Source organism: Cucurbita maxima, unplaced genomic scaffold, assembly GCF_002738345.1.
Source record: "Cucurbita maxima cultivar Rimu unplaced genomic scaffold, Cmax_1.0 Cma_Scf00016, whole genome shotgun sequence".
Lineage (NCBI taxonomy): Eukaryota > Viridiplantae > Streptophyta > Magnoliopsida > Cucurbitales > Cucurbitaceae > Cucurbita > Cucurbita maxima.
The window spans coordinates 4,427,070-4,439,619 of NW_019272032.1; the positions used below are offsets into that span (position 1 = coordinate 4,427,070).

The window sequence follows — 12,550 nt, forward strand, 5'->3', positions numbered from 1 at the left end:
CCCAATGGATTTTTAAATTCGATTAAATTGCAAATTTGACCGGAGAATAATATTAGAATTTACTAATAATTTTAAAAACTTAGAATTTATTTGCTTTAATACTAAATTTCAACTTTTAATTTACAATTTAATCTTCAAATAAATTTTAAAAATAATATATTAAGGTCTAGATTTTATTAAAAAAATTCGAGAAACAAAATAGAAGAAGCACGAGAAAGACATGATGGCAATAGAGACGAGAGAAGTTTATGATTGGCTTGGAGAGAAAGAAGCTTAACCTAAGTTTTTAGTCGTTGTGTGTGATGCTCGGCTAAATAAAGCTTACCCTAACAAACAAACACTTTTAATATCCATTTAGTTTTTTCGGTTTTTCTTTTAATAGGGTTTTTAAATAAAAATCTATTTCTAAAAGTTGTAAAAACGTACCATGATTATATATATATATATGGTTCAAAAGAATCTAAAATGAAACACAAACAAATTTTAAGTCAATAAAAATGAAGTCGATGAATAATCTCTATATGATTTTGTTGATTACGTTTGTGTCAGTTTTTAATGTTTTCACTTGTTTTGCACGACAACCTCCAGAATCGCATTGGAAAGTGTCGATTCTTAATGATCAAGACGTACCTCTACGGATCCATTGCAAGTCGGGAGATGACGATTTAGGTAAATAAGGGTATTGCATAATGTCAAAGTATATTATTTTATTTATATCTAAATTTATATATATGTTTTTAGCTATTAACTACGTACCAATTGGTATTTATGAATTTTTTTTTATTAAATTAAACATTTGACTACATAATTATATCAACGTTTCAGAGTTCTATTTTTTTTTTTTTTCATTTTTTCAATTGAATTTGTGCCCATTTAATCTAACTTTTTTATTTAGGAAAGCATATTGTTAAGTCGAAACACGAATACAGTTGGGAATTTAGAGAGAATTTTTGGCAGACAACATTGTTTTGGTGCAAGTTTAGCAGCAAATATGGAAAGCTTTCGTTCGAGGTTTTTTGGCCAGAGCATGGAATTTGGCTTGAAGAACGATGCAATGGTTTGCACTGCATTTGGAAAGCAGATGAAAAGGGTTTTTATTTGCATGATAGTAAAACAAAGGAATTCGAGCTCATTCATCCGTGGACTTTTTAGACAAAACCATCCCATTTGTTTTACTTCACATCAAATCTTTTCTTTTATGAACAAGTTGTGACGGCTGGTTGTGTAATACTATTCTAATAAAAAGTCTATTAATAACTTGAATTTTTAATTATACCGAAACTTTTAATGTATATGTCAATAAATTATTAAAATTGTTATCGAATAAAAAATATAGACGTCAACAAGTATATCAAAGTCTCGAAATTAAAACCTAAAAATAAATCTATTTCCAAAAAGAAAAAAAAAATTGAAACTACATAAAACACAAGAAGACAAGAAGGTTAGAATTGGTTATATTTTCAGTTTAAATTAACAAATATTCTTGGGTTAGGTTTCCAAGGAATTGTACAGTAAAGATGGTGAACATATTACGCTTGAAACAGCTAAATTACTTAGAATGAGAAGGAAATTAACCGTTCATACACAAAAACATTGGATTTGAGTTTGATTTTATTAAAAATAAAAATAAAGTAGGTAAATATTGTCATGGTTTCAGATGTTATAAATGATATCAGAGACAAACATGAACGATGTGTTAAAGAGGATGTTGAGCTCCATAAAGAATTATATGATAGATTGTGAGATCTCATATCGGTTGAAAAGAGGAATAAAACATTTATTATAAAGGTGTAAAATCCTTCTCAACATAGGTATTTTAAAATCATGAGGCTAACAATATGTAATGTATTGGACCTGGCTGGTGAGGTTGCAAAAATTTCAGCAACCGCTGGAATTTTTGAACCCCACACGACCACGACTTCTGTGGGTCGCCAGGATGCCCTGGAACACCTGCTAAGAAGCCAAAGAGCATAAAACCGAGAGAGAGGATTCGTAGTTTTTCTGGCGAGCAAAACCATAACTCGAAACCGTCAGCCCCGACCCCTATACTGAGCAAATCACACCGGAAAAGTCCTCACTAGCCTAAATACATCCACCAAGAGCGAACTCACGTCGTGTCGTCGTCACCACGCCGTCAGAGAAGGAACCTAGAAATCGGTTTTTGAGAAATCTCCGATCTACCTCCACCGACGTCCATAAGCCATGAAATTTCGTGGGAGAGAAGGGGAGGAGTCAACAGAGATAGGGGAGAAAAGAAGTCGCGGGGAGGAGAGAGAAAATCTGTAGGAAATATATTCTTCCTAAGCTCTTGTAACAACTTATAAACACGTGATCAACCTCTTAATTAATTAATTAATTGATGAGACTTTCTCTTTAACAAAAGCTCGACTCATTTTCTCTAGAGTTTTCAAACAAAGTACACACTTTATTCGACACTTCAGTCACTCTAGAATACACTTTCGAGCTTCACAACTTCTTTGTACTACACTTGAAGATTCTATTAAAATGGCTAAGTTAAGGACATAACTTTGATATTATGTTACAAACTATTTTTCTCCATGAATGGTCTACTTTAAACATAAATCATAGTAGTTTTACTTTTAGTTTTTTAAAATGTCTCATGCCAATGAAAATGTATTTTTTACTTATAAATCCTTGATCAATCTTTCTATTGGCTTTTTACGGGCTGACATGGACTCCTCTCCCAAGATTGGGAGAAACTGAGGGAAAAAAATGCCAAGGAAGCTGTTGTTCTCATTTGATAATGATAAGAACTATGCTTAATTACATGTTTACCTGTGTGTGTGATGTTATGGAACTCTATCTCCTAACAAAATTCAGCCGAAACCATTTACTGCCTCTCTTACGCTACAAAATTTTGAAGGCATGTAGGGCTTGGCTAAGAACTTTCATGCTTCCTCCGGTTTAAACCTGCAATTATACAAAGTTAAGATTAGAGTACAGCTTACACTCATCCACGATACTTGCGTCGAAAAAATAAATAAAGGTTGGGCGGTTCAAGAATGGAGTTCCTATCTATGTGGCTCCTGTGATCCTTCTGAGCACCAAATAGGACAAGAAAAGCTCACATGGATCCATGCTGGGGTTCCCTGGTTCGCGATTATTGTCGATGCTTTCAAGTCCCCGACTAGTATGTTGATTGGGGGATCTGGGTAGGGCGGCTAGTTGATTCTGCGAAAGAATTCAAGGATATAAAATAGCACCTATGAGCTATAATGGTGCATACAACGGTGCTAGCAGAGAAATTAGGTGCTAGATACCTGTGGGGAAGGCTGTTGTGATGCTGCTGCGGGCACCTGCATCTGTTGGGAGCCAAGAAACTGCTGGTAACCATCAAGTGAACTTGAGAATCTTGGATGGTTTATATTTTGCATTTCTGATAAGCTGTGCATATGTTCCGACAGATTTGTTCCTTGAGTTCTTGATGGGTCGGTATTAGGAACATGCGCCATATGAAAGACTGGATGAGTGAAAGTTGATCCAATTTGGGCTGCTCCAGCTGGACTCGGAAATGTCGACCCAGCTAACATATTACGATCTGGCATCATGGGAAGGTTCACACTTGTTTCCATGCCCATTCCAAGTCCCATTGGCATTGGTGGCATAAATTGTTGGACGCCAGGAGACATCATAGGCACCAAACCACATACCATGGACCATCTCCATAGAAACTGGTCAATATTTGTATTACTTATCATGCATACTGAATCACATTCGTCTTATTACAACCATTACCAATTCATTTCGAGACCAAAAGAAAGGGGCAGAGGATTAAAAAACTCGGTTTCACATAAATAATCTTTTGGGGAAGATGGTCGAAGGTTTTCGTTCAGTATTTTGGATCAACGACAAGGTGATACTATTGAGCATTGTTGGGAAGGAGCCCACATTGGCTAATTTAAGGAATAATCATGAGTTTATAGGTAAGGAATACATCTCCATTAGTATGAGACCTTTTAAGGAAGTCCAAAACAAAGTCATAAGCACTTATACTGGAGAATCGTGATTCCTAACAGATACATGAAATTAAGAACCGGGCAAAGTTCGAATGGTCAAGTGTTTGTACCTGTCTACTAGTAGGAGGTTCAGCCACCTCCCTTGTTTGTATATCTTCAAATAACTATATGAAAAGAAATGAGAAAGCACTGGTAGTGTGCAGTGAAGAGTGCAGGAACAGGGCAACATGAGCAAACAATCATGCTGAAGGGAAACTGTGCCGTCTGAGAGCATGAAAATGTATGCGCAATGAAATTGAGTAAACATGATTGATTGATACCTGCACTTGGAACTGAAGTGACTTCAGGTATTCAATTGCCTCGTCCAACATTGAAGCTTTATCCGCCTGAAACGTGAGTAAACATCGATCAAATTTAGTGAACAAACAAAAATGGGAAGAAATAGTTTGATCTATGAACTTTATTTCAGAGGAGGAAATTATCTCGCTAATTATATATGCACCTTATTACACCGAGGTATTAGCTCCTGCAAAGCCTTCATCTTTTCATTTATCCGATCTCTTCTTCTCTGCAATGTAGGGATAAGTATTCTACGAAAAGATGTATAACAATACAGAAAAAGAAAATTACTCACTCTCTCTGAGAGATTATGGACCTCAGAAGCACGAGATCTTTTTGTAGAGGTTGATCCACGACCTTGCTTCTTTGCATCAGTAGATTCAAATTCAACGTCCTTTGAAAAATGTTTATAAAGTTAAATTTTTTAGAGAGACCTTGAAAAGCTAGAAAGTGGCACCAATGCAGTAGCCCCATCTGGCATCAGCAGCATCAGAATTTACATTTGCAGAAGCACGTAAGAATCCACTCAAAGCACAATAGTTCCTAACCACTATAGAACCTGAAAACAAAATACAAAGCAATGGACACCGACGTAGCACATCCAGTAACCTTTCCACTCGATTCTTAAGGTATTTATCACAAATGCCTGAAAATTAAGGATAATGGTTACATAGGATTTGTCAGAAATATTCTTACCATACTTTAATCAAATGTATCAGCAAACCTTAGACGTTGAAATCATCTTAGCGGAGAGCCTGCTCTATTCACTTCAATAGTCCCTTTCAGCTTAGAACACTGAGTTTTAGAGTCCTTGGGTTCATCTCAAATTTTCTTTATGTTTTAGTTTTAGTTTTATAAATACTAAACGCTTGGCGTATCTGAAAAAAAGGGGGCAAAAATACTAAAAAATTGGGGGAGATTGTAGATTCTAATGGGCGCATGCTCATACGTCAGGAATGCCGTCCTCACAGCTCACTTCAGAAAAAAAAAAATGCATGTGTATCTATTTAATGTGGTCTGGTTAATTTCATAAAGTGTAAGGTCAAAATCATAGACCTAATTATAAATTCTATCAATCATGAGAAATGAATCAAAGGGGCATAAAATAAAACAAGAAATTGAGTTCGGAGCAAGACTCACCGTGCTACGGCATTTGTAATCGGAATCGTCCGTTTCTTTTCCTTTCCGCTTTCGATCCTCAAAACTCGTCGTCCTTTGAATTGCGGGATCTGTCTCAGCCCCTGTCATATTCATCAGCCCTCCATCGTTGCCACTCGATGTAGCCGTTAATCCACCACCGCTCATAACCCTGCAGGCTAAATCACCGCTTGATGCGTCGACTACAGCCGTCCTCTGTAAATCCGAAGCCGTTGATTCGGGCGTCAACCACGTTGTGTCGCCCCAAGTCGAACCGACGACTGGAGATTCCCTTACCTCTCTCTTTGACTTAGACGGACCAGATTCGAGCCTCTCTGTGTGCCTCGAGAAGAGCCCGAAGCTACTCATCTTCGTTTCCGGTTCTGTTCTTCTCGTCGGTGGTATTGGCGGCCGAGAAGTCATCCTTGATATCGTTGTTGTCATCGACGTCAACGGGCGGAACTCCATGCCATGACTAGTACGAACTTGCGAAGAATCGCCAACGTTTTGCTCAATGCTCTGAGGTTGCGAAGGATAGAGGAGTTCATTGCATAAACTATTCTCCAAGGTAGAATCATCAACAAGAGGATAATGAAGCCATGAAATCATTTCGTCCTCCTGCATAAAGAGCTGCGGCTCTTCCTCTTGATTCAAAGGTCGAATATCTCTGTTCGTGATTTGCTCGGCCGTTGTTGACGGGGGTGATTTCGTCCTGGATTTCTGATTCTGACTATGCACTACCACCTGTCCGTTCTTCTACAGCAGTTACATAACCTCGCCGTCTGACCTGTTTTCTCAATCAAACAAATCCAGACTTGTATCCATAAAAATAATCTCGAATCGAGAAACAATACAGAATGAAAAAACAAACACTCACATGGAAGATGTATTGGAGCGCAATGGCACGGAAGAAGTATGAAGCGAGAAATCTTCGTCAGTCTCGAAATCAGATACGCAGCGATTCATCCTCTTTTATAGATGGATCAAGTAACTAATAGCAGATAAGAAAACAACAAAACCAAATACCAGTCCGTTCAGCTGATTCAATTAATCATTAGTTGAAAAGATAAATCCAACGGAATCGATGAGAAGTCGATGTCGTTTAGCAGCTAATTACGTCTCCAAATGCTCTGAAACGCTGTAAAACAAAAACAGAACATAAAACCGATCATCATTAAACGTCGGTGGAACTAAATTCCAGAATCAAGAAAACATTTCACATCCTTCAACTCTCTATCCAAATTGCTATCAGAAAAGTTCTTATTTCGTCTGTTTTCCAACCGCACTAGGTTTTTCCCAATGGCTGCTCCAATTGTCGATTGTCTTTCATGGAAGTTCAAAGTTGCTTAGACACGATAAGCTCTAATGGAAAGAGAAGGTAGAAACTAACATGGCTGCGAGTTGGATGATGAAAGAGAAGGTAGAAACTAACACGATAAGCTCTATTGATATGAGGCCTCGATTAAGAGAAGCGTGCTTTGTTCGAGGGAATCTGCTAAAATGACTCATTAGCTAATTTAGGAAATGATCCTGAGAAGGTGTTGGATCCCACGTCAACTAATTTAGAAAATGACTTTTCACTTTGTCATGTGAAAGCTCATCGCACCAACTGCGCTGCCTTCAATCTCCATGGAACGCTCACTCTCTCTCCTCTCTTTTTTTCTCTCTCTTCTGTACTGAGAAAGAGAACGGAAAAGGACGAGCCGAGGTTTTGACGGTTATGTGCCCAAGTCAATGTACTTCCCATTCCCCCCAACTTTTTAAAATAACCTTATTATTTATTTATTTATTTATTTAAGAAAATGAATATTTTAGATTTATTGAACTATTTTTTTTATTAATAACTTTTTAAAATAACCTTATTATTTATTTATTTATTTAAGAAAAGGAATATTTCAGGTTTATTGAACTATTCTTTTTTATATTTAATAATTTTTTAATATTAAATATACATTAAATTACAAACTTCATACATTTTCTCCAAACACACCACACCATGCTGTTGTAGTGTAGTGGTCTAACTACGTCGTACTTATAATAGTTCAAGAGCCTAAGCCTAGTTGTCCATCTTGAGTGTGGCACTATATGGTGCATACAACCTAGCCATGATTGGGACATGGTGAATCGAGCTTGGTTGCATGCCTTGGGCATGGTCAAAGACCCAAGGTGGTAGTTGGCTCACGTGTGATCGAACTTGCACATTATCATAGAATAAATTACTAGAAGTAACTCATAATTATTTTATTTTCGACTTCCACAAAATTATAGAAATCCAACAAAATTTTTGTAGAAAATACAGATGCAATGTCTTCCAATATTGCAGCATTGTGGTATGACCCTTATTTTTTATTATTTAAAGTATTATCATTTTCAATTATCCACCTCACATCATGTGTATTTACGTTGGATTAGGTGGAATTATGAACGGTCCGGATCGCGAGACTAGACAAGTTAAACAGATATCGAGAGGAGAGGATAAGAAGTATGTGGACGTTGGAAATTGTGCAGACGTGGCAAGTAAAGAGCATGCCAAGTTGGCCAGTTATGAGACAATAAGTGAGCTCCACGTCGGTCTGAGTGAGGCGGACCCCACTTCCTCCACGTGGTCGAGTTATTTAATGGACAATAATTACACGGGATCACGATCAAATTCACCTAAAATACTTAAATTAATCCAACTTACTGAAATTAAATACTAGGTTACAAATATAACATTGAAAAGTAAAAATTATTAAAATAAGTTTTAATATATATTAAACCATAATTAGCATATATTTGTTATACTAAAAAAAATAATTTATATATATTTGTTGCCATTAATCCCTCTCGGACCTTTTTCTTTTTCTCCTTTACGAACACTTTCTGTTTGTTCATACTAAAGTTACCCATTTTTGAACCCGACGCCGTGAATCCGGACTAGGGTTCGAAATCCCAGACCTTCAAATTCCTGTTAGACCAAGACCCACGAACGAAAAATGGCTCGCACTTGTTGTCATGTTTCTCTTGCTTTCATCCTCAAATGCTTTAATTTTCTTCAAGCTTTTGTTGGGATTTCGATTATCGTTTATTCCGCATGGATGCTCGATCGTCGGAATCATCAAGTTCCTGTATCTCCTCCGCCTTCTCCTGTACCGGCGTTGGCTCCTTCTACGGCTTCTTCTGCTTCGTTTTATTTGAATTCTGAATCAGTCTCTCTTGCCGATCGGATTACCGCTGTGAATTTAGCTGCCGATTTGATTCCCGAGCTCGGGACGGATTTAGAGCTTGATTTGAATGCCTTTAAGCTTCCTGCCCCTTGGTGAGATTAATTTGAATGTGTGGTTGGGCTTTGATGTGAAGTTTTCGATTCCTTGTGTTTGCGACTCTTAATTAGAAGATTTGAAAATCCGTGTTGCGCATTTATGAAATGGGACAGTTTTTGTAATCAATGGTCGAAATCCTTCAAAATTATATTAACTTCGTTCTGTATTTTAATTCGTTGGAATTTTCCTTGGATACTCTCTCACTGTTGCTGCCTTTTCTGTTGATTATTCCCCAACAATCAATTGAGTTTGAAACTTAGTTCTGGATGAGTTTGAAGGAATTTAGACTACAATAGCGTCAGTTTTACTCTTCATTTTTGGTGATGGAATATTGTGAACATGGATTTTGCTCCAGTCTTGTCCCGAATGATTCTCTTTCTGTATAGTAATTTGGTAGTTTTTTAAGATATGAAGCTCTTAATTTTATGCTGATTTATCATTATGATCATTGCTGCATATTGGGTTCATATGATTGTCAGGTTCATCTACTCATTCATGGGATTGGGCATCTTGTTGTGTTCTACTACTTTAGTTGGCTGCATTGCAGCTGAAGCAATTAGTGGCTGCTGCCTCTGTTTTGTATCCTACTATTTTCAGTCTATTACAGCTTGTTTCTCACTTCTAGATATTGCATTTTCTTTTCTGTGAAGTTACTGTTTTGGGCAATAGTCGGAGTCTTGTCCTCAATTTCATGAGGACTAATAGAAACATGCCACGAGAACTCGTGTTGGCTCTGGTGTGGAATTTACTAATCCTAATTCGTAGAACATATGTTTGGAAGAATTGCATTTTTTTCCCTATTCAACCTATAGAACTACAACAGCCCAAGCCTACCACTATCATATATGGTCTACTCTAGCTCCTTATGTATCACCGTCAGCCTCATGGTTTTAAAACGCGTCTACTAATGAAATGTTTTTACACCCTTATAAGGAATATTTCATTCTCCTCCAAATCAATGTGGAATCTCACCAGAGCAAATCATATTTTGGTACGGTCACGTGGTCATGTGGTGCATCTTATTCAACTATTTAGGGACTCTTGATCTTTTCTTGAATAAGCGTTGATCTTTTCTTGAATAAGCTTGCATTTATCCTTTAAGCTCTTTTTTCCTTTGAAATGGGAGTACTTTGTTTCTTGATGAGTGAACGTATCTATTTAACATGGCTTTCCCTTAACCTAGCAATACTAGTACAACATGCTTATAATACTGTTTATTCTCGTGGAAGTGGCTTTGGTATCATTTATTGCAATTGATCGCCGGTGGGAAAAGGTATTCTTCTGCACTTGAAAGCAAATTTACATGTGCACATGCATCTATTGATATGTGTTGACCTGAAAACAATGATGCAGGATCTTCCATTTGACCCAACGGGTGAACTCGATGGACTCAGGCAATTCATTGAAGACAACGTCGATCTGTGCAAGTGGATCGGTATCATAGTGATTGCGACGCAGGTAGAATTGATGGAATTAATCATCTATCCCTTCGCTCGTTTCTGATTGCATTTTGTTGTTGAGTATTAAATGGGCAGATTGAGTATCCTTAAGACGAACCTCATTTTTTGGTTTTCTCCTCCAAAATGCATAATGGACCTTATTTTGAAGTCATGTGTTTTATTCAGCAAACGAGCAAAATAGCAAGCATGTGAATCATATGTTGTCTTATAAAGTTGTGAATCCTCAGTATAGTTGCTCGGGTAAACTGACTCGAAGCTTCCCTTCTGGCCATTTGATCTCTTTTATCCGTTGCAACGGTGGCTTACGTTGCTCGTTTTTTCAGTTTATCAAAGTTTATAGTGTAGCCTCTCAGGTTCTATTTGATTATACTTGTTATGGTCATTCACTTTAGTCCTTCATGCGACCTCTCAGGCATTGTCACTCCTGTTAGCAATCATTCTGAGATCCATGGTTTCAACCCGTAAAACTGAGTACAATACCAACGAGGAGATCGGTGATCAAGACAGAATTCGGGAAACATTGCTTAATCCACCTGCAAATCAAGCTTCTGGTGCTAACTTTGCCCTTTGGGGTGCACGCATGAGAGAGAAGGTATCACATTAAACCTTGCCCTATTCTTCTCTTTTAGCAAAAAGGAGGCATACAAAATCTGTGTCTAAATGTAGTCTCAATCCTTTTCATTGCAGTATGGATTGAAAAACAGTGAATGATATAGTTCATCAAACCAGAGTTCGTAAATAAATATAAAAATAAATAAAAAGAAAAAAAGAAAACCGAAGCAATGGAAACAGAAAGTCTTCCTTGAGCAGGTCAGAGAAACTCAAACCAGTCATTGGTGTGTGTAAGTTTCTGTTCTGCTATATTGTGTGCTTTGATTTGGGTTGGTCTGATAGGATAGATTGCAATCAGCTTTGTGAAAGAACGGAAGGTTCTGGTGTTTATTATGAGATGTGAATATCATCAAGTTGAGGAATTTGAACAAGTTCTATTTTTCCATTCTACTCTTCTAAAATTGATATGATGTTAACCAAAGGTGTGAGCTCTTATACATTCTACATTTAGTTCTTACCTATAAGATATTAAAGTTAGAGTGAGTGATCATCACAATTTGAATCTATTTTTCGACTAATCTCACGAAATAACTGCTTAACCTTACTGCATTTAATTGTCAAAGCAATCGTAACAATCTTTTCATTTTTTTCTTTTCTAATCTTTTAGTATAATACTTCAAGAACTTTGCATGAATCAAAAACAAAAGCTAAGAAATCAAAATAGATAGATTTCACTTATATTTATACGCCATATATTTTCACAAAATGAATATCAGAGGTAAGTAGGCAGACTTATCTGGACATACACAAAATAAATCACGGGGCCATCATTTATTGAATGTCAGAGACAAAGGTGGGAAATAATGAATTAATCTAAAATAAAACAGAATTGCAAATTTTAATCACACTTACCTGTCAATTGAACTACAGCCTCTTCCAATAGCTCTTCCAGCAATCTCCTTTCTACTTCCTTCCCCAAATTATCCATTTCCATCATAAGATGATCATCCCAAAATTTTCCCCCAACCTCTTTTCTGACTACCCTTTCCACTACCAGGCTGTTGCTGTCACCAATTTCTCCGGTAACACATCTAGATTCACCACAAACCCAATCCTTCAGTTTACCCATAACACAGTCCAATAATGTTAGTGGTGCGCCCTCGGTGAAACTGCTGTCATGGGCTCTGCTAGATGTTTTCGCACTTCGTCTGTGGTCGAGTTCCTGACTTGTTATATCAATCAAGGCAGCATTCACACAGTCAAATACAAGCTTCCTACTTGATCGTACCTGCCTTCGCTTGGCCTCGAGCATCGGCTCTTTGTTGCTTAGATTGGCATATTTGTCTCTTAGAGATGGATCTAGTGGATTTACAAGCGAATGCCATCTTGTAAACAAAAAGCCACATTGTTGTACTTCACTACTGAGATCAGACATTGTAAGAAGGGCTTCCACGAGGCAATGCCAGTTTTGTTCTTCCTCCAAACAAGTGGAAACTGGTGAAGATTTGAGTGCATAGGAAGCAAACGAATCTGAATAAGAATCACCCCAGAATATACTCCGAGAAACTGATTCTATGGGTGGCGATTTGTCAATGAGGCTATTCTTGAATGGCGTACAGAACTCTGTTCCAGTTAAAGGTTTATATGAGATGCAGTTCGATATAGTCAGTCAAAACAATCTGTACAGCCTATGCATTCACCATGTGTGTGCATTTTCCTTGTTTCTTGTTTTTTTTTTTTTTTTTTTTTTTTTTTTTTTTTTTTTTTTTTTTTTTTTTTTTTT

At 37.1% G+C, this 12,550-nt stretch overlaps 3 protein-coding genes across 7 annotated transcripts in view; 1 reads left to right on the forward strand and 2 right to left on the reverse strand.

Moving 5' to 3' along the window:
* Positions 1-2,734: 2,734 nt before the first annotated feature.
* On the reverse strand, positions 2,735-6,599 carry LOC111491614 (transcription factor PIF1-like). Its single transcript, XM_023140590.1, has 8 exons — positions 6,331-6,599; positions 5,457-6,240; positions 4,612-4,710; positions 4,480-4,545; positions 4,298-4,363; positions 3,282-3,692; positions 3,090-3,192; positions 2,735-2,931 (listed from the first exon to the last, which is right to left on the reverse strand). Exons 2-8 carry the CDS (start codon positions 6,075-6,077, stop codon positions 2,900-2,902), a joined length of 1,398 nt encoding a protein of 465 aa, XP_022996358.1. The 5' UTR covers positions 6,078-6,240; positions 6,331-6,599; the 3' UTR covers positions 2,735-2,899.
* Positions 6,600-8,274: 1,675 nt separating this feature from the next.
* Positions 8,275-11,248, forward strand: LOC111490887 (tetraspanin-20). Its single transcript, XM_023139537.1, has 6 exons — positions 8,275-8,751; positions 9,235-9,334; positions 9,948-10,028; positions 10,109-10,213; positions 10,628-10,807; positions 10,903-11,248. Exons 1-6 carry the CDS (start codon positions 8,429-8,431, stop codon positions 10,924-10,926), a joined length of 813 nt encoding a protein of 270 aa, XP_022995305.1. The 5' UTR covers positions 8,275-8,428; the 3' UTR covers positions 10,927-11,248.
* Positions 11,249-11,478: 230 nt separating this feature from the next.
* The window catches only part of LOC111490886, a 5,998-nt gene continuing 4,926 nt past the window's right edge, over positions 11,479-12,550 (reverse strand). For all 5 annotated transcript variants that reach the window (XM_023139534.1, XM_023139535.1, XM_023139532.1 and 2 more), the window contains one exon: positions 11,479-12,390. In XM_023139534.1, coding sequence (XP_022995302.1) covers positions 11,666-12,390 — 725 coding nt within the window. In that variant the 3' untranslated portion in view covers positions 11,479-11,665. The remainder of the gene's footprint in view (positions 12,391-12,550) is intronic.